Source organism: Oryctolagus cuniculus, chromosome 1 (assembly GCF_964237555.1).
Source record: "Oryctolagus cuniculus chromosome 1, mOryCun1.1, whole genome shotgun sequence".
Classification (NCBI taxonomy): domain Eukaryota; kingdom Metazoa; phylum Chordata; class Mammalia; order Lagomorpha; family Leporidae; genus Oryctolagus; species Oryctolagus cuniculus.
Window position 1 is genome coordinate 96,682,612 of NC_091432.1, and position 20,895 is coordinate 96,703,506.

At 39.0% G+C, this 20,895-nt stretch overlaps 1 protein-coding gene across 2 annotated transcripts; it reads right to left on the bottom strand.

Annotated features, from left to right (window-relative positions):
- Window positions 1–929: 929 nt before the first annotated feature.
- CASP1 (caspase 1) lies at window positions 930–14,241 on the bottom strand. 2 transcript variants are annotated; one of them, XM_008262043.4, is made up of 11 exons: window positions 14,088–14,105; window positions 13,741–13,815; window positions 12,815–13,081; window positions 8,327–8,389; window positions 5,848–5,957; window positions 5,023–5,199; window positions 4,368–4,602; window positions 3,731–3,874; window positions 2,698–2,807; window positions 1,456–1,559; window positions 930–1,029 (listed from the first exon to the last, which is right to left on the bottom strand). In XM_008262043.4, exons 2-10 carry the CDS (start codon window positions 13,745–13,747, stop codon window positions 1,461–1,463), a joined length of 1,212 nt encoding a protein of 403 aa, XP_008260265.2. In that variant the 5' UTR covers window positions 13,748–13,815; window positions 14,088–14,105; the 3' UTR covers window positions 930–1,029; window positions 1,456–1,460. The 2 variants fall into 2 exon arrangements, with proteins under 2 accessions (XP_008260265.2, XP_017199126.2); XM_017343637.3 differs by lacking the exon at window positions 3,731–3,874 and having other exon boundaries at window positions 14,088–14,241.
- Window positions 14,242–20,895: the final 6,654 nt, after the last annotated feature.

Genomic DNA, 20,895 nt, shown 5'->3' on the forward strand with positions numbered 1-20,895 from the left:
TCTATATGAGATTTGATTTTTGTTTATAGTCCCTGTTATCTTGATTTTTGCTGGAGATAGTTCTAAATATATATTCCTCCAGTTTTCCATCTGCTTTTCTTTTACTTCCTAAGAGTATCTGAACATTTAATTCTCACTCTGGGTGAATATTCACTTTTGCTTTTTGATATCCTCTGTACAAAGACTGATCAGAGAAGTATTTGAAGGCTGTAGTAGAATTAATGCATGATTGCCCAGAACTGATAGGTCTAGAATAACAGCAGTAAAAGGGAAAACAGAATGCAGTGACCTATTTAGTACTGAACATTTTCACAAGGTCATAAATTCACTTTCACTTTTAATGAGTTTAGGGTTAACTTATTTGCACAGGAAAAAGTCATTTTTCCAGTCTTTCCTAAACCTAACATTGCTGAATAAATGATTTCACCCCAAATTTATTTTCACTGAACCACACAGGAACATCACATCCTAGTATTTATTATAGTTTTGCACTGTCTGCTAATTGTTTATTGTTTGTTCATTATCTTATCTTCTCAACAAGACTGTAAAGTACTAGATTAGAGATGAATCAAAAGTGAATTTTACTACTGAAATACCTTCACCAAGGGGAGAAATACAGTTTTCATTATGAGTTTGGCAGCAATAAATTCTGGGGTTTGTAATAAGTCACCATACTATATTCTGTCATTGTCATGACTCTCCCTTTTCTCTGCATCTCTCCTGCTTAGCTCTGTTTTTTTGAAGTTACTTACCTACTACTATTTGCATCTGTCCTTAAAGCAGAAAGTCTAACAAATGTTTTCTAGAAAGAAAGAGTGGTGCTATTAGCCAGCTCTGCTTATATGAATCAAGTTTTAGGACTCCAAATCTACTGCATGCCCCAAGTTTCACTTCCTGTTTTGCAGTGTAGAAATAAACCCAGGACAACATTTCATTTTTAATTTGTTTTATTAGATTGTTGAAAGAACTATCTATTTCCAACAGACATGATTCCAAAAACAGGTACAGGATGATAGCACTCTTGGCTTCCTATAGGAAAAGGAATCAAAAGAAACATAAAGAAAGGTATTCTAAAAGATATGCAAGTTATAGGATCAGTCACTCCACCAGTGGAGACATGCACATTCAGAAAAGGCGGCAGTCCATGGCATGTTTAAGTATTGTCCTACTGAGGTGGAGAGGAGAAACATCCAAATTGAACATTCATGCCTTATGGCTACTTATTGACCTATAACAACTCCATAAAAAAGGGCATCTAAGGACTTTAAGGGAAGCACAGTATGTTCTGTGCTGAAGAGAAGATATCCATTCTATGTCCGTCCTTGATTATTAGATCTAGAAAACTTAACAAGGATGGAGTTTTAATACTCTTTTCCCAAACTCCTGCTAGCTCTCCACACACACACACACACACACACACACACACCCCTGCACATAGATGTCAATAAAACTTACGTATTTTAATGTCCTGGGAAGAGATAGAAACGTCTTGTCAATGTCACCCTTTCAGTGGTAGGCATCTGTGTCCTACCTTCTGGAAGTTCAAATGAAAATCGAACCTAAAAGAGAATGGAAAGCCTGTATACCTTTCGTTGGAGTGAATGATCTTTACTGAAACTGAAAAAGCCGCAAAGAATATGGCAAAATAAATGATAAAAGCAAAAAGCACATACACCTCTGAGAATCAGTAATATTGAAACATGGAATGACCTCCCAGACATATCTAGTCTGTTGCTAGATCTGGCAACTGTTATGGATGCAAGCAAACCAGAGCCTACTCATTTGTCTAATCAGGACTGGAAGGGGTGAAACAAATGATGGTTTTCCAGGTGTTACGGATAATAGATTAATCTGGCTTTCCAGTTTGTCAACTCACAAAAGATCATCAAACTTCCCTAGAAATAGTGGCATTATTATAAAATAAACAAAACGGACTGGCACTGTGGTGTAGTAGGTAAAGCAGCTGCCTGCAGTGCCAGCATCCCATATGGGTGCCAGTCAGAGTCCTGACTGCCCACTTCTGATCCAGCTCTCTGCTGTGGCCTGGGAAAGCAGAAGATGGCTCAAGTCCTTGGGCCCCTGCACGCACGTGGGAGACCTGGAAGAAGCTCCTGGCTCCTGGCTTTGGATAGGCTCATCTCTGGCCATTGCAGCCATTTTGGGAGTGGATAACCAGTGGATAGAAGACCTCTTTCTCTCTCTCTCTGCTTCTTCCTCTCTGTGACTCTGTCTTTCAAATAAATAAATAAATCTTTTTTTTTTTTTTGACAGGCAGAGTGGACAGTGAGAGAGAGAGACAGATAGAAAGGTCCTCCTTTTCCGTTGATTCACCCCCCAATGGCCACTGTGGCCGGCGCATCACGCTGATCTGAAGCCAGGAGCCAGGTGCCTCTCCTGGTCTCCCGTGTGGGTGCAGGGCCCAAGGACTTGGGCCATCCTCCACTGCACTCAAGGGCCACAGCAGAGAGCTGGACTGGAAGAGGAGCAACTGGGACAGAATCCGGTGCCCCAACCGGGACTAGAATCCGGTGTGCTGGCGCTGCAGGCGGAGGATTATCCTAGTGAGCTGCGGTGCTGGACTATAAATAAATCTTGAAAAAAAGATAAGCAAAACATGTCCAGAAATGCACCCATAACAGTCCATCTGGAGAGCCAATATCCAGGGGATTAGAGTGCAAGGAGCATCTGGGGCCCTACCTTTCGGAAGATTTCCTCCACATCACAAGACCAGGCATATTCCTGCATAGTTTTGATGAGTCTCATAATGAAAAGTGAACCCTGTTTGGGATGTCGCCAAGAAACATTATCTGTAAGTAGAACACATTACAAATCTCATATCAGGCTCTAAACTGAATGCAGAGAGATAGCGTGAGTCTTTCCACAACACCTGGGGCATATTACTGAGTTCATCCTGTGTTTTATACTCTGCCTGCCATGTGTCACTGAATATTTTCAAAGTGAGTACATTTTTACTGATATTCAAAAATAGTATTGATTATGTTGTACATATTAGGATGGCATTATTCCTGAACTGAAAGAACTACACTTCTACTAGACAGGCAGGAAAAGGCAGAATGGGGTAAAAAGGAATGATTGGACCCTTGATAAAAAATATCTCTGTGTGTATAAAGGGGTGCTACTTACTGCCTCTGAGCTATGTTAATGATAGTCTCTAAAGTAAAATTGTCAAGAGGTGGTACTAAATTTCTGCTATGAAGAGATATTTGAAGATTAGATATGATGTATCACAAATTTCTGGGAAAATATGGGATATAATAATCAGCCAATTCAATTTATTACATTAACTTCTGAACTTGCAAAATTCATAAGTAACTTAATTACAGTACTATTGACCATATATTTGTGAAGAAAATGTTAACTAAATACAAAAATGGTGCATACTGGACTGCTGAGTGATCCATACCCTGCGGGCCTTTTCTATGTAGAATCACACTCCAATTTACTTCGGTATAGATTCTCTTCCATTTACTTTTGTCTCATCTCTCAGAGTTCCAGGAAAAAAAATTGCAACATTGAGGAGTTTACTAATTACTAATTCAGTAAACACATACATTTGGTCTCTGTGAATAATGGAAAAATTATGAGGAAAGCATGACCTGAGCTTCAATAATCTCATATAAAGTTAAACTCAGGTGGCCACATTAATGGGTGGGTACGAATGTCTGTATCAGTGACCATGACAAAGGTGTCCTGCACAGAACCCCATTACCTGGAGTTGAAGAGCAGAAAGCAATAAAATCCTTCTCTATGTGGGCTATCCTACTGGCATCATACTCAAAATCATCTGGATTCAGTAAAGATGTGTTTCCAGAATCTCCTATTGAATCCTTTAGCCACACTATTCCTTGGTTTTCTGGAAAGAGAAAACATTTGGTTTCTTTCTACTACCAAATGTCAAAAGAACAACTTTGCCTTTAAAGTTCTATTGAACTGTATTTGTTGACTTATTTATTTATGTCTTTCATTTATATATACACACAAAAATACCTTAGTATTTCATGGAAAAAGGGATGAAAGGATAATATGTATTTCCATAAAATTTTTATGCACATGTGCATTTCAAGAACCATCTTTTTAACAATTCTTATCTCTCTTAACCCTTAAGTGAATTCCAATGAGCTCAATAAATATCAGTTTCTCAAGAGTAAAAGTCATACTTTTTTGTTGAAAATGGAACAAATATCTATCAATCAGCCATACAATCCACAAACCACAATCTTAACTGGTTAATATTGGTGTTCTTTTAATATTAAGGACCAGATGCAACTAAAATTTTAAAAATGGATATATCTAGATGATAAAATCAATATCAGCATATCTTCTGTTCTATTGTAGTCATCACTCACCACCACGACAGGCTTGGATGATGATCACCTTGGGTTTGTCTTTCAAACTCTGACAGTTCTTGGTGTTTAACATCTCAAAGATGGTGTTGACATTCAGTATATCTGAGTATTGCTCAGAGTAATTCTTCCCACAAATACCATCTCTAGTACCATGAGACATGAACACTAGGAAAGTACTGTCAGAAGTCCAGTGCTCTGGGCGATCAGCAAAGGCCTTCAGCTCTGTAGCCATGTCCTGAAAGAAGTCAGACCACTAATTTGGACCATAGGATTCACTATCATGGCACCTTGGGAATCCAGTCAAGAGACATTTAAGAAATTCCATAAGGAATTTCATAAAAATCAGTTGAATGGAAGAGAAAACTTATGTCTCAATTGGGAGAATGGTGGAGAAATAAACCATTATATGAAATCATTCAAGAATTACTCATACAGGAAAGGGATGTTAGTAAATTAATAAAATACTTTAAAATACTAGGCTCTTATTAAAAGACTCTTGTTTTCAAAGTGGATACGTGGCATCAAGCATGAACCCCACAACAAATTTAGATGATAGAGTATCAAAATATTAAATTTCCTGATGCTATAACCATCATTCAACATTATTTTGAGAACGAATGGCATGACTATTGTCTTTTCAGTATTATAACCTTACCAAAGCATTGAGGTTTTCTTTCACATCTACACTGTATCCCAGACCTATCAGCAGCATCTTCATATCTCTGATATCAACATCAGCTCCAGTCCTTCTGGGGAGACTGTCAAACTCTGTGTTGCAGATAATGAGGGCAAGACGGGTGCGGCCTGAACTTTGCATTTTTATTGGATAAATCTATAGGAAACATAGATTGGATTTATAGTCAGGCTGTCTCTAATTAAATATTAATGCATGGGTTAAATACAGCTTCCCCTTCCTTAGTCTATCAAGAAACCACATCCTCTGAATCATATATTAAGACACAACTGACTATTACTACAGTAGTGGGAATGGAGTTTGAAATGCCCAGATGGTAGCTGAGCATCTGACTTAATAATCATTGACAGCTAGAATGTTAAAAGATGTATATACATTGAAATCAGAATGAATGAATTTTAAAACTGAATTCTTCACTTGCTGGTTGTTTAATTTTTGTAACATATTTAACAATCCCATGCCTCAGTTTTATGATCTCTAAAGTGGGATTTTTTTCTGATGGTTAAAGTTGTTATTGTACTTGTATGTAAAATGGTTAGAACAATGTCTGACTCACAGTAAACATGAAATAACTGTCATTGTTGCTATTATTATTTACTCTAGGAACTGGGACAAACTTAGAACTCTAAGCCTAGGATTTTAGGAGACAAGAATCCTGTATGTATTCAAAGCAGTGGGATGATTTTGCAAAACCGCTCAACAGAATTGACTATAAGAGCCACTGCACTCCGGAATGCACATTAGTGTATCTTCCCCCCCTCTATCCTGTGGTCTGAGCAGCAGCACCTCTTCTGACTTTTCTTTCCATATCCTTTGGGCTGTCTCTGGTGGGCAAAGCTTGAGACTTGGACCTGAGAACGTGAACACAACTTGGTTGTCCTGCGTAGTCTGTGGAGCTGAAAGAGATAAGGAACATTATGAATAATTACATCTTTTTTGTTTCCAGGACATGTTTCTCGCAGCATCTAGTATGCATGAAGTCACAGAGAAGGACTTACACCTTAGGAGGACAACCCTGAGTTAGTCCTTAACACTGTTGAGTGAATTCATGCTAACAGAACACATTGCAAACCAGAAGGGATTTCCAATCATGCGATACAGTGATCTGCTTTTATTTCTCAGGACTGCTATTTTTACTAACATTTAGGTTACACAGAAAGGAAGGTTTTAAGACCACTCATGATAAAAAACAATTTTAAAGAGTGTTAGAAAAATAGTTAAGGTATAAATTTATTTCAAAATGTTTAAAACTTGGGATCAAATTGAATGGAGGGACATTATAAGTAACTCTGCTAAAACATCCTTCTAATACATTAAAGCTATATGGCAGGTATGAGGATTATTTATTTTTAATGAATGAGCCTTTGTTCTGTCTTCCAGTATGACATTCTAATGGACATACATATTGGAAGAAAGAGAATTCAATATATGAATTAGAATGACTATGTAATAAAATGATAAAATAAGTATTCACAACATATGGTTTCATGAGGCCAGATATTGAGTTTTCAAAGTGTTTTATTTGAAGAAAAAATCCGAGTCTTTTATTTGACCACAAGTTCCACACCATCTGACGATGCAACATACTTGCTAGAGAAATTATGCAAACTTTTTCTGTTTCCAAATAGAAACTGATTTATATAGTCATTCAGGGAATCTTTTAGAATGAAACTATTACACTGAGAAAATTATACTCAGTTTTAAGAGGAATTTAGAGAAACTCCTGTGTATTCAGGAAGGTCAACCAACATCACATACTGTATGTTCAATATGGAGAAGATATGTGCTATTTAGAATAGATATAGAAATAGTCACTAGGTAGAAGAAATATTCTTATTCCTTAAAGGAGTCTGGGAAACAATAAAAATTAAATAGAAATATTTGAGTTAGTTTAGAACTGAGTTTCCTTGGTAGAGGAAGGGAGCATTTGATTGCATAGTGAATGTCTCACTTCATGAAATGTCTAAGAAAGTATGTATGTGATAATCACTTTTAACAGATTAAGTAGTATAATTTTAGAACTTGGTGAAATATTTGCTTCTATATCCTATAGATTTCTGTTAAATATATGATTCTATAATTTTAAGACAAAAATCACTTTTAGATTAAATTGTGCCTGAATTATGGATGAAAAGCTGTTCCAGGACAAATAATGCACTGATTAGTTCGTAAGAAAGAGGTTGGGCTCATTCAAAAAAAAATTTGCTAACAAGGAACCAAATGTATAGTAACTGTGTCAGGACTCAATAAGGTTGAGCTCACTTTTTCAGGATAGAGTCCTGAAACTATTTTATAATATTTCTGTCAGCTAAAACCTAGGCTGTAACTGTGATACATTTGTTTCCAGTGAAAAATTTCCTGCTTAATTATTGTGGCAGAAATGGATAGCAACTGTTTATACCCAGTGTTTTCAAAACGCTCTCCTCTTCCTACTGGGTGGTTATTATAGAACAAGACTTAGAACTTAGTTGGCATGTGATAGTTTTGTTTTAATAGTGACTTAGTAAATAATGGTTATTTAGATCAAATCATTCAACAAAATGATCTTCCAATACACTATGATTGAATGCACCTTGTAAACCAATGATTCCTAGATAGAACCATACTTATGAGTCATACATGTTTACTTCAGTGAGAAAGTTTTAAACCCAAATGAGAAAGAAGTAGTTTATAAAATGATAAGGGAAAAACATTATGAGTGATGGCTGGAGAAATACAGGGCATTGTAGGAATAGGATCTGTAAAATATAGTTATAGAAGTAGAAATGAAGCATGGAGGGAGGAATAAATAAACTTAGTCACTGTCTGGATGTTGGAAGTCAGGGTAAAGAAAGAGCTGAAGATGCATTGAGGGTTTCAGATGTGAATGACTGGTGATGGTGTCACCATAGACCAAGACAGGGGAAACTGCAAGGGAAGCAGTGTGCAGAGAGAAAGACAAGTTCAGCCCTGGGCCTGATTTTATAAAACTTATCTATGGAAGATATGAGCGATTGTGTTCAACAGGCACTTGAAAGTGAAATCTGGCACTCCAGAGGGATATTGGTTTGACTCCCAGATTGGGAATTTGTTACCTTAGATAAGGCTAGGGAAACTGGGAGCAATTTCTGCTCAAGCCAAATGGATTAAAAGGAGAAAAAGGCACAGGCCCAATCCATGAGAATCACCTGATTACCACAGCCCTCTCACCCTGGGTGCACACCATTAAATTAATGACTAGGAATAGGGAGTTCAAAGAATACTTTTCATCTGTACACACAGTTACCTGAAAAGGAAGAAAATGCTTCCAGAGAATCTTGTGCATTAAAATGGTTTTCAGATTGTGGACCTGTGGACAAATGAAGGACATTAAAAGTCACTAACCATCTATGAAGAACTCTGCCCCAGTGCTGCTGTATACTCCTGGTGGAAATTTCTTTCCCTGAGACTCACTGCTTGATAATTAATCCTACTCAAGATGTTCCTCACTTGGATACACACTCCTCACTGAGAAACAACACTTGTGCACTGCCTAACTGGACAGTAACAACATTTGGAGTAGAACAAAAGAGGGTCTTCAAGTGGTGCACTTTACACTTGCCTTATATGATGAAAGTAGAATTCAGATATCCTCAGCCACAGAATCAGTAATTCTCTTGATCCACACATGTCGAAATGGCTGCTGGAGTAAACACTACTGCATAGCAGATGTGTACAAAAGAAAGCTGTCTAAATCAAAGGGGACTTTGGCATCAGAGTAAATTAATTGAAAAAGGCATCTATGCTTGGACTCCTGGCCTTTCTAAGAATTATCACAGTAGAAAATGGTGAGGTGACCAGTTGCTGAAATCAGGGGCTTAAAGATCCTTGTCTAGTTTCAATCTTAAAGTAAACAGGTAACAGAATCTGCACATCAGAGAGATGTGAGGTATCCCAACGTGTTTTAGTCCACTTGTAGGAAGGAAAGGTTAATAGAAATGTCTTCTTCATCTCAGAAACACAGATATGTGTGCAAAGCCAATAAAATCTCCTCATAAAGTTCCGAAAAACCTTTCAAATTTATTCCCCATTAATATTAATAATCTTCTCTCTGATGAACCAGCAAAATCTCCAATGTCCAGAGACATTCCTGACAAATGGGTTAGATGATTTAATAAATTTAGTGCTAGGATATAGAAGACAGTTAAAAAGAAAATATTCTGTAGAATTTACTATAGAGATTCAATTCCATAATCATTCTCTATTCACTGTATTATGTTCTCTATTCTCTTTGCTATATCTACATGCTTTCTGTAATGTCACTGTAAATATCAATAGGAATACAATTACTAATACTGTAAGTATCTGGATGGGCCCTTTATAGATGTTAACTCATTAGCACACTATTTCAGAAGGGTAAAGAATATTTCATAAGTGTCATTGGGCAAAACAGTAGTGGAGCCAGAATATGAACAGAGATCTTTAGATATATTTATTGGACAGGAACACCAACCACAATCTTACTCTCCCTGCTAATTGAAGCCATATACCTGTTAGTACTTTAATACATAACCTGGAGGCTGGCACTGTGGTGTAGCTGATTAAGCCACTGCTTGCACCATGTGGGCACAGGTTTGAGTCCTAGCTGCTCCACTTCCATTCCAGCTCCCTGCAGTGGAGGATGGCCCAAGTGCTTAAGCCCCTGCACCTGTGTTGGAGACCAGAAGCTCCTGGCTCTTGGCTTTGGCCTTGCCCATCCCTTGCTGTTGCAGCCGTTTAGAGAGTGAACCAGTAAATGGAAGACCTCTTTCTGTGTCTCTATGTCTGTGTGTGTAACTCAGCCTTTCAAATAAATAAAAATAATAAATCTTTTTTTTAAAAAAATTGATAATCTGGGGGAAAAAAGTACAAATCCTGAGATAAACTATTTAGTTTCATAAAATAGCTCAAATCTAATGTTTTTTTTTTTTTTTTTTTGACAGGCAGAGTGGACAGTGAGAGAGACAGACAGAGAGAAAGGTCTTCCTTTGCCGTTGGTTCACCCTCCAATGGCCGCCGCGGCCGGCGCGCTGCGGTCGGCGCACCGTGCTGATCCGATGGCAGGAGCCAGGAGCCAGGGGCTTTTCCTGGTCTCCCATGGGGTGCAGGGCCCAAGCACCTGGGCCATCCTCCACTGCACTCCCGGGCCACAGCAGAGAGCTGGCCTGGAAGAGGGGCAACCAGGACAGAATCCGGCGCCCTGACCGGGACTAGAACCTGGTATGCCGGCGCCGCTAGGCGGAGGATTAGCCTAGTGAGCCGCGGCGCCGGCCTGTTTTTTTTTTTTTTTTTTTTTTTTTTAGAAAAAATATTATTTCTTTCTTTGAAAGGAAAAATTACAGAGAGGGATATGAGTAGAGACAGAGAGAGAGATCTATCTGCTAGTTCAATCCCCAAATGGCTATGACAGCAGGGGCTTTGTCAGGCAGAAGTCAGGAGCCAGAAGCTTTTTCTGGGTCTCCCATATGGGTGCAAGGACCCAAGGGCTTGGGCCATCCTCCACTGCTTTCCCAGGTACATTAGCAGAGAGCTGGATTGGATGTGGAGCAGCCAGAGCTGGAACCAGCACTCATACAGGATTTCAACAGGGCAGATAGCAGTTTAACCTGCTACACTACAGTGCCAGCCCCCTATTGTTTGTATTTCTGTCAGGTTCTGGATTGCAAGATCAGGATTATATTTAATTTTATTTATAATTTAATAAAGATATCAAAATAACAATTCCTGAGAAATGTATACCAGAAACATTAAGAATTGACATGAGGGGCCGGTGCTGTGGCGCAGCAGGCTAAAGCCCTGGCCCGAAGCACCAGCATTCCATATGGGCGCTGGTTCTAGTCTCAGCTGCTCCTCTTCCCATCCAACTCTCTGCTACGGGCTGGGAGGGTAGTGAAGGATGGCCCACATGCTTGGGCCCCTGCACCAGCATCGAGACCTGGAGGAGGCTGCTGGCCCCTGGCTTCGGATCAGCTCAGCTCCAGCCATTGCAGCCATCTGGGGAGTGAACCAATGGATGGAGGACCTCTCTCTCTGTCTCTGCCTCTCTGTAGCTCTTTCTTTCAAATAAATAAAATAAATCTTTATTTTAAAAAAAAGTATTGACATGAGTTTAAAAATGAGGAATAATCCAAATCTACATTTCCTAGCAGTTATTGAAGGTTATATTTCTTCAGACAAAATAAAATTGATTTCCCTCTTCGGAGTGGAGGAAGAGTCACAGGTTGTTCCACAAAACTTCATAGCCAGAGAAACAGGCTACAGTTTGTCACACCTTTCCTAATGACTGCTGGGCTTTCTTTGCCATCGATAAATCCAAGATCATTTCTTGGAGGAGGCCTTGTTGTAGTAGAAGTGGACTGACCAAAGCTTCCTTTTAGGAAGTTCTAACCCATTATAATGCATTCATATAATATGTGTAATTGCTACCTGCAATGACCCTGAAAATAATCTCTGAACAAAAAGATGCCATCTGATAAATAGATAGGCAGACTGCAGGTGCTAGATCTCACAGTGGATTGTGCAGGTACCTCTAAGATTCAAAGACTTTGTGTTGAAAGGAATGGGATAGAGAAGAAAACACCTTGTCTATAATTTTTAACAGTTATTTGCCTGAAAAGCAGAGTGAGTGAGAGGGAGATAGAGAGAGAGAGACTGAGAGAGAAGAGAGATATCTTCCATCTACTAGTTCCCTCCCCAAATGGCAGCAATTGTCTGTGCAGAAATCAGGAGCCAACAGCCAGCAACTTAGGTCTTTCATGTGGGTGGCAAGTGCTTGGGCCATTTCTGCTGCTTTCTCAGGAGCATTAGCAGGGGCCTAGATTGGATGTGGAGCAGTAGGGACTTGAACCGGTGTTCATATGAGATGCACACATCACAGGCAGTGGCTTAATCTGCTGTGCCACAACTAGCCCCATTACAATCATTTTTTATCTTTGTTTTATTTATTGGTATTGCATTTGTGGGATTGTGTAGGACATACAATGAAAAATGGATATTAAAAGAAAAACAAGAAATCGATTACAAGAAAATGAGCACATAAAGCATCACAATGTCAGGTTAGACAGGTATAAGCTTTCACTAGGCCCTAGAAGGAAAAATTATTTTTTGAAAGAAAATAAATCTTGCATTGGGTCCTCACGGGGACTGAGGGTGAAGATGGTAGGTCTCACAGAATTTTCTACAGCTGGTACTCTATTAGTTCACAACTTTCCTCAAAGCAGGGGGGGAGAGGGGGACACACGACAACTGGAAGACAGAGTTCACTTAATATCCTTAATTTGAAAAAAATTCAGCTTATTTTCTTACTGTTCTACCATCACTGAAATAAAGTCTTCAAAGAGAGCAAAAATTTTGAAAAATATTATAAAATGTCTTGGATGACAGAATTTAAATCTGATTAATTACATAAGCATGTAGTACTCTGTACTTAACAAAACTATTTAGTTAATAATACTAATAATGTACTTGGCCTAGAGGACTAGAGTAGATAATATAAAGATTTTCAGGCTGATCAAATGAACTTCAACAAATGAGCCACCACATAATCAGGACAGGAATTGAACTTCAACCCAAAGAAGGCCATCAGCATGGACACAACATAAACAAATAGCATACAATGGAGTCACAGGCATTGAAAATGTTGCCCTGAAGTCAAACAAGGAAGCTGTGTGCAAACTAACATGACTAAGAATGTGCTCAGATGTTGGGCACAAAGACACAGGCCTATGTGAATTTTGTCTGAGACATTGACCCTTACCTGAGGAGAGCCCCAGCAGTCCTGCAAGGTGACAGTCATCTTCACAAATGTGGTTGATGCAAATCTGGCATGCCTGGGGCCCTTTCCGAATGACACAGTCCAGCAAAGCCCGGGCCTTATCCATAACTGTAGCATTTTCAACTCTTACTTTCTCCATCTCTTCCTGGTTCAGCACTCTTTTCTCCAACAATTCATCCAGTAAGCCATTTATTGTACCTGTGCCCACCGAGTTGATAAACCGCTTCCTCCTGTCCTTTAGAATCCTGTCTGGAGCACAGGGATTTTTCAAGTCATGAAAACAGCCTCGTGTTCCTCTCATGTCTCCAACAGGAAATGGCCTCCTCTGAGTTTTATCAGCAGTGCAGCCCTGTCCACACAGTCCCTTCTCTTGTTCTATTGTTGCCCCCAAGCCCCATTTTAAAAACTCTATATTGCCCTATATGCTAATGGAGTAGCCTGGAGACTGAGCTTTACAATCTTTATGTTAGCACCTGGAAAGGAGAGATAATTTTTTCTTGATCTATTTTTATTCAGCTCTGAATAATAAAATAATGAAATGGTGGTAGCCTATTTTTTTCTTGAAGGACAACGGATACTGTCTCATTCTGTGCCAGCTCTGCATGCTCCCTGTCAGACTTCTGATACTAAGAATTCAGTTAAGATTGCAAAACATCACTTGTCAGCCTTTTAGCTAAGATCAAGTGTAAGATTGCAAAATAACAGCAGAATGCCAGTGAAGCCCCAGCTCCTTTTTAGCCCTTGCCTTTCGTTCCTAAAAGCTGTCTCTTCCCTACCTGTTCCTCATCCTGTCCCTAAGTCTGCTCTGCTAAATGTCTTTAGAATCTAATTATGGCTTCAAGAAGAGCCAGCCCTTTCCAAAAGCATTTCTTCTCTAAGACCCATCTTTTTAACAGGAAGACACTCACCAGCCATGGCTTTTCTCTTCTACTCTCGGGTGTGGTAAGAAACTGAAAGCACTTCCCACCTTCCTTTTTAGTGGCCTGTGTACGCAGATTGAGAAATACCCACTGAACATATATATGCATGCCTGTATTTCTTCCCCAAAGAAATAACTAGATTTCTATCATTTAAAGTACCCCAAGGGGTGTATTCTTAGAAAAATTTATACAAAGTATTTGCAAGAGATCAGGGTGGGTAGAGAGTGGGGCTTGGAGATTAAGAAAGGAATGAGAAAGCTAACTGAATTTCATGAAACTTAGTCAAAGAAGAATCTCCTGTTCATTAGGAAGTGTGATACAGAAAAGTCACTTACCCTTCAAAGAAGTTCTTACCCTTCAAGGAAGTTAAAGTTAGTCTTCCCATTAATATGCCACACCTAGGGAAAGAGTCCTAGGAACTGTACCTGTGACTACTTTTGCTCTTAGGAGTGGAAACATTTTCACCAGAATGAAATCTTTTCTCATCGATGGCTCCACCTTTTCAGATGGCTCTCTTTTGAGGGCTCAAACTCTGAGCTCAGAATCTTGGACTTAGCATTCTAACTTTGCCTCTTGGGTAAGTATCGAACTTTTCTCTGTGTTGGTTTCATTAGGTGTAAAATAATTTTTTTCTTAGTTCATACATATAGTTTTAACCATAAACAAATGAAAATTAGGAAATGCTTAGAACATTTCCTGATACATGTGAAGATTATATTAAATGGTAGCATTATATTTGAAATAAATATTACACACTAAAAAATTTACCAAAGTTAGTAATTAACAGATCATCTAGTTATCTTTTGTAAAATCCCTCATGTACCTTATCCACTCATTAATCCTGCAAATATTCAAATATTCTTCAAAGAGTTCATGGAAAATACATATTATGAAGATCATACTTGCCTTCTAATTTTTTTACAACAAAATAAATTTTCTTTGTAATTCTTTCTCCAAGAACAGTTGGAGTTACCTCCAGTATGGAAGACTAACTCCATGCCAGACACTATTTAGGTATTAAGTGGGTCTAGTCTAAACAGACCTGGTGCCCTGTGTTATATCTTAATGTTAGCCGTCGTAAAGCACACCGGACACCGGAGTAAGGGAAAGGGTTTATTGGGGAACACCCTACAGACCGGAGTGAAGGGGCGGCGAAGGAAAAAGGAGAAAGAGAGTATAAGAGAGAGAAACAGAGAGGAGAGGAGCTAGCAAGGAGAGAAGAGAGAGCAGAGAAGAGGAGAGAGGAGAGCAGAGCCAAGAGACCAGAGGAGGAGGCTAGAGAGAGGAACCGAGAGAGCAGGAGAGAAGGGGCCAAGAGAGAGCACGTGTGCAGGAACAGGCCCTTTTAAAACTTTGCCTGAGGGCAGGCAGGGAAGCAGGAGCAGTGAATCCCATTAGGATGGGGGTGGAGCCTGGCTCAGGTAGCTGGGCCATTGGGCTACCTGGCTACAACTGCGCCAGTTTCCTAACACCCTATACCTATAGCCTCATATTCTAGAGGGGAAGAAAAACATGGGCCCCAGGATGTGACTGGACTATTCAGAATGTAAGACTGAGGTAAATGTTTAGAAAAAAATTAATTAGGAAAATAAGTGATGAAATATTATGTGACATTAAAATTATAGATAGAAGAGATTGGGAAAGCCTTAAGAAGTCATTGCTTTTTGAAAGCACATGTTTAATTGATTATCCAAAATAAGCTCACTGAGGTCAATTTATTGATATATTTGATAGAAGCTAGATTAGTAACCAAATATAAATGTTCTTCAATTTTATCAACATTTTTCAAAAAAATACTCATAGGATTAATACCTTATTATCTTAGAAGAATTATGACCCAGAGCCACTGAAATGCACGCTTTTTGTGTTAATGAACTCATGTCTACATGTACATACCTGGAACATATAAAAAGTATTGACAGCTGTGTTACTATTGTTTTAGAATTATACAATTCAAAGCAAACACCTTTCAATGAAAGGCCAGCAGTTTAAATTCCTATGATCTAGGCTAAATGTTAAATGTATTTTAGGTAGAATGGGGTTCACGGTGTAGAGGGTTAACTATATAGATTTTAGTCTTCAGAGTTTCTCAGCATGTTTTCATCTTTATTGCTTAGCAAATCTATTTGCATCAGAATGTAGTGCTTCTTGTCACAGAGATGACTTACAGCATAAATGTAAGGCAAACATTTCACGCACATTGTTTCTTTCATTCCTTTGCTTATTTTCCTGAATACTGTAAAGATTTCACATGAGGATTTCTCCACTAGCCAAGCCTACACATCAATGTGCAGGCACAGAAAGAATGGCCAGGTCTTCTATCTTGGAATATAGAACCATAAACATAATTTCTACCTCCTGGGAAGGTAGATGGAGAGCCACTGTCCCCTAAAGAATTAATATGCCAAAGGCTGTTGTTGTGGCTCAGTGAAACACTGCTTATCCTATCTACATCCCATATGAGAGCACTGCTTCATGTCGCAGCTACACTGCTTCCCATCCAACTTCCTGCTAATGCTCATGAGAAGGGAGTAGAAATGACAGTATGTGGGTCCCTGCCACCATCATGTAGACCCAGATGGAGTTCCTGGCTCCTGGCTTTGGCTCCTGGCTTTGGCCTGGACCAGCCCTGGCTTTTGTGGTCATTTGGTGAGTGAAACAGCAGATAGAAGATCTCTCTCTTTCTTTCTCTCTCTCTCTCTCTCTCTCTCTCTCTCAACCCCCCTCCTTCCCCCACACAGTTTTCTCTCTGTGTCACTCTACCTTTCATATAAATAAATAAATAAAATCTTTCAAAAATTAAGATGTTAAAAACTGCAAAATTAAACAACCAGTTTAGGTTAATATGTAAACAAATTGTGAAGTATAGATATTGCATACCACCCAGACATAAAAAGGGAACAAATTACTGGAAAATACAATAGGAAAACACCATGCTATTATTATGAGTGAGTGAAGCCTTCAACAAAAGAACACATACTCTATGATTACCATTGTATGGATTGCTTGAATGGGTAGGACTGATGTGCTGTGGTGGAAATGGGATTACTAATTGTCTGAAGAGGAGGTAAAGGTAAAGTGAGGGCAAAGGACTTGAGCAAACTTTCTGGGATGCTGAAACTGTTATGCATCTTATATGACATAGAGTTGTATCAGAACATACACAGAACATTTTAAATCCCTAAAAGAGATGTGTTCTGTTGACAAATTATACTATACTATAATCACATTACATTTTAAAATAAAAGATTAATGCTTGTAAAAGTAGATTGGAATGGAGAAGATTTTCTTTCCTTTGATTTTTTTGACACTAAAATTTCCAGAAATCAGGGGAAACTGGTAAGAGGAAGAGGGTCTTGTAGTGACTGAAATGCAAATACCTACCACTTTATAGTTTGGTTGGGATTTCTAGACAGACTGGAAATAATTTGTATGGGTAATTGGTAGAAATTAGTTTATTAACTAAGATATGTGCCAGGGACATAGTGTTATATATACTATATAACAATAATTTGAAAGTTAAGAATGTGGCAGTTCTCCTGTAACTAATATTTTATCTTTTTTGAAGTTTTACTTACTTACTTGTTTTATTCAGAAGGCAGAACAACAAAGAGAAGGGAGAGAGAGAGAGAGAATGAGAGAGAGAGAAGGATATTCCACCTGCTTGTTCACTTCCCAAATGCCTGCAACAGTCCATTCTGGGCCACAGGGAAGCCTGGAGCCAGGAATTCTGTCAGCAGTGGTAAGGGCCCAAACATTTGGGCCATCTTCTGCTGCCTTCCTAGGTATATTAGCAGGGAGCTGGATCAGAAGGGGAGTAGTTGGGACTCAACCATCAGCACTTCCATGGGAAATGCCAGCATCACAACAAAGGATTAACACACTACACCACACTGCTGGTTTAAACTAGTAACATAGAGGGGCTAAAACTAAGTGCATATCATGAAAAGCTCTGATGTAGAAGTCAGAACATCCCTGTGATTGGTTTCTGGTTGTTCCATTTTCAACATTCAGTATGTCACTTGCCCTCTCAGGTTATCCATCTCATATTGTTCATATTTTTAACTGTGAAGATATTTTAATTAATACAACAACGAGGATATTAAATATCTCTAATATTTTTATGTTGTCTATCTCTAAATCCTCCCGTTCTATACAGATTATCCACATAGACTTGGGAAAATATGAGTTCTAACTTGACTTCCATTTATTAGTTGTACATCTCGGGCAAGTTATTTAATACAAGCCTTCATTTCCCTATCTGTATGAGGGGACTCATCATCATTCTTACTTTCTAGAATGGAACGCCAGGTGTAAGAGCATACTATAGCACCTACCATCTCTATTTGTCATGAGCTGTAGCCCAGAAGCAAGGAAATGTGGAAATATACGTCTTTGAAAATGTTTCTCAATATTTCTTAAGTCTAATTTCAGGGCCCATCAAAACAATTTTGTAAATTATGAAAGTTAAACAACCATTAATTGTTGTTATTATAAATAAGAGGGCCAGGTAAAAATTGATTCAAAGATTTGATAACTACAAGTTGCCAGACATAGGGTGAGAAGTCAGTTGTACCCCACCCATGATACTTGCTTTCTGTCATGTGTCAGTCTTTCATTTGGTTCTATGCTCGGAGCTATGGTTTATTCAATAAGTATTCAAAAATGGGTTTAGTTGGGCGCAAAAACTTGAAATACATGGATAGTTATTTCACAATATGCTTATACATGAACTTTTAAAGACGCTCTCAGATAAGCAGCAGTTAGGACTATGTACTTGCTTTATGGAGTTGAAGATAGTGTAGAGGAGATAAAGTAAATGCATGGAGAAGAATTACAATGGCAATAAAAGAGGGCATAGATGAAAGTACTGTGAGATATCAGAAGAAAGTCAATTGCACATGGTCTGGAGCAAGCATGGAAGACTGCTGCAAACCGGCTAGACACTCTGCAGATCCAAGATGCAAGTGTCTTGATTATAATGAGAGAAGAGAAAACGAAACACTTACTGAGACATTTCTGTGTTCTAGATACTGAGGTAGATCCTTTGACCCACTCAGCAATGTTTGCACATAAATATTACAGTTTTAAAGATCAGCAAATTGAGACTCAGAGTGTATGCTTCTTTCTCAGTTGCAGCATTCATGAGTATAAAGTGTAAGTTTCTTGTTTTATTTCAAAGTCCTTGTTTGGTGATTATTTTATCTTTGTGATCTGTAGAGGGTAGAAATGTAAGATCAGTGCAATCCAGTGAGGGAAAATAATATGAACACAATGCAGAGAGTAGAGTCAGAAGAGAGAAAAAATTAAAGAATAATCAATAATCAAATAATGATTCAAGAAGAGTTTGTTGGGATCAGTGGGAAGTAAGTTTTGAAAAGTAGGCTGATTTTAGAATATGATGATTGTTGATAGATGGCTTCAGAGAGGAATTTAAAGAGATGGGACAGGCAATGAGGGGCTAATGGGATGTCGCAGGTAAGAGATTCATATTGGGGGTAGTATTTGGCAGCTGTTAAGTTCTCACTTTGAATTTCCACATCCCATTTTGGGGTGCTCAATTCAAGTTCCTCATACCCCAGTTCCAATCCAACTTTCTTCTAACACACACTCTGGGAGGCAGAAGAATATGGTTCATGTACCTGGGTCCCTGCCACCACATGGGAGATTTGGATTGAGTTGCAGGCTACTGGCTTCAGCCTCAGCTGTTGGAGGATTTTGCAGGATGAATCAATGCATGGATAATCTTTATCGGTCTGTCTGCCTCTGTACCTCTCTGACTATCCTCTTGCTTTTCAAATAATATAAAAATAAATAAATATTTCAAAAAGAGTCCTATTAACATGCCTTTAAAGCAGCTATTTTGTATTGAATGTTTAATGAGAGTTAGGCTCTGGAATAAGTACTTTACGGATCTTGATTCTGCTTGTCAAACCTTTCTTTCTTTTTTTTTTAAAGATTTATTTATTTATTTGAAAGTCAGAGTTACACAGAGAGAGGAGAGGCAAAGAGAGAGGTCCTCCATCCACTGGTTCACTCCCCAGATGGCCACAATGGCCGGAGCTGCACTGATCTGATCCCAAGCCAGGAGCCAGGAGCTTCCTCTGGGTCTCCCACATGGGTGCAGGGGCCCAAGGACTTATGCCATCCTCTACTACTCTCCCAGGCCATAGCAGAGAGCTGGATCAGAAGAGGAGCAACTGGGACTCAAACCAGCTCTCATATAGGATGACGGCACTCCAGGCCAGGGCATTAACCCACTGAGCCACAGTGCTGGCTCCTTGTAAAACCTTTCAAAAATATTGAATATTATCTAATTAGAAAAGTCTAAGTGTGCTGGTGTTGTGATGTAGCTGGTAAACTACCACCTGTGATGCCAACATCCTTTAAGAGTGCCTGTTCATGACCTGGCTGCCCCACTTCCATTCTAGCTCCCTGCTAATGGACTGAGAAGTACAGCAGAGAGTGGTCCAAGTGTTTGGGCCCCTGAGACCCATGTGGAATACCTGTATGAAGTGCTTGGCTTCTGAGTTTGGCTGCTGGCACCTGGCTGCTAGTTTCATTCTGGCTCATCCCTGACCATAGAAGCCATATGGGAAGTAAACCATTGGTTAGAAGATCTTTCTTTCTCCGTCTCCGTCTCTGTCTCTGTCTCTCTCTCTCTCTCAATGACTTTTAAATAAACAGATCTTTTAAAAAAAAGACTCTCTAAGGGTGACACTCAGAATTACAAACACATACAAATACTTCTAAGTGTTTTTGATGTATATCCTCTACTGAGTATTGCAGTTGAATTCTATAATATATTATTAATGATAACTAAGAGCTCTCTGAGACTTCCAAGCACAGCCTTCAAAATTTAATGGGCGTGTTCATTGGGGCATTGCTGCTTTCATATAAACGAGGAACTTGCCCACATAAACCATGATATCAAGGTCAGGAGAAGTGCTGAGCATTCCTGAGCAATGGAGGAAGACTGCAAAGGGGACATGCTCAAAGCTCGCTGGGGTGGAGAAGCAAGGAGCTTGGCTGGACTGACAGTCAAAAGTACAGTGTCCTTGCATCAGATTTCTTCAACAACATAGAGAATTCTGACCGATGCAAGTGAAAGACTGATCTTGGAACCACATTGGACCAAATAAT

Coding starts and splice junctions, on each gene's coding strand:
- CASP1 (XM_008262043.4), bottom strand. Junction 5,958..8,326: donor AGCATTTTCTTCCTTTTCAG/GTAACTGTGTGT, acceptor TATCTCTTTCAG/CTCCACAGACTACGCAGGAC. Junction 5,200..5,847: donor GGAAAGAAAAGTCAGAAGAG/GTGCTGCTGCTC, acceptor TGTTTCCTATAG/ATTTATCCAATAAAAATGCA.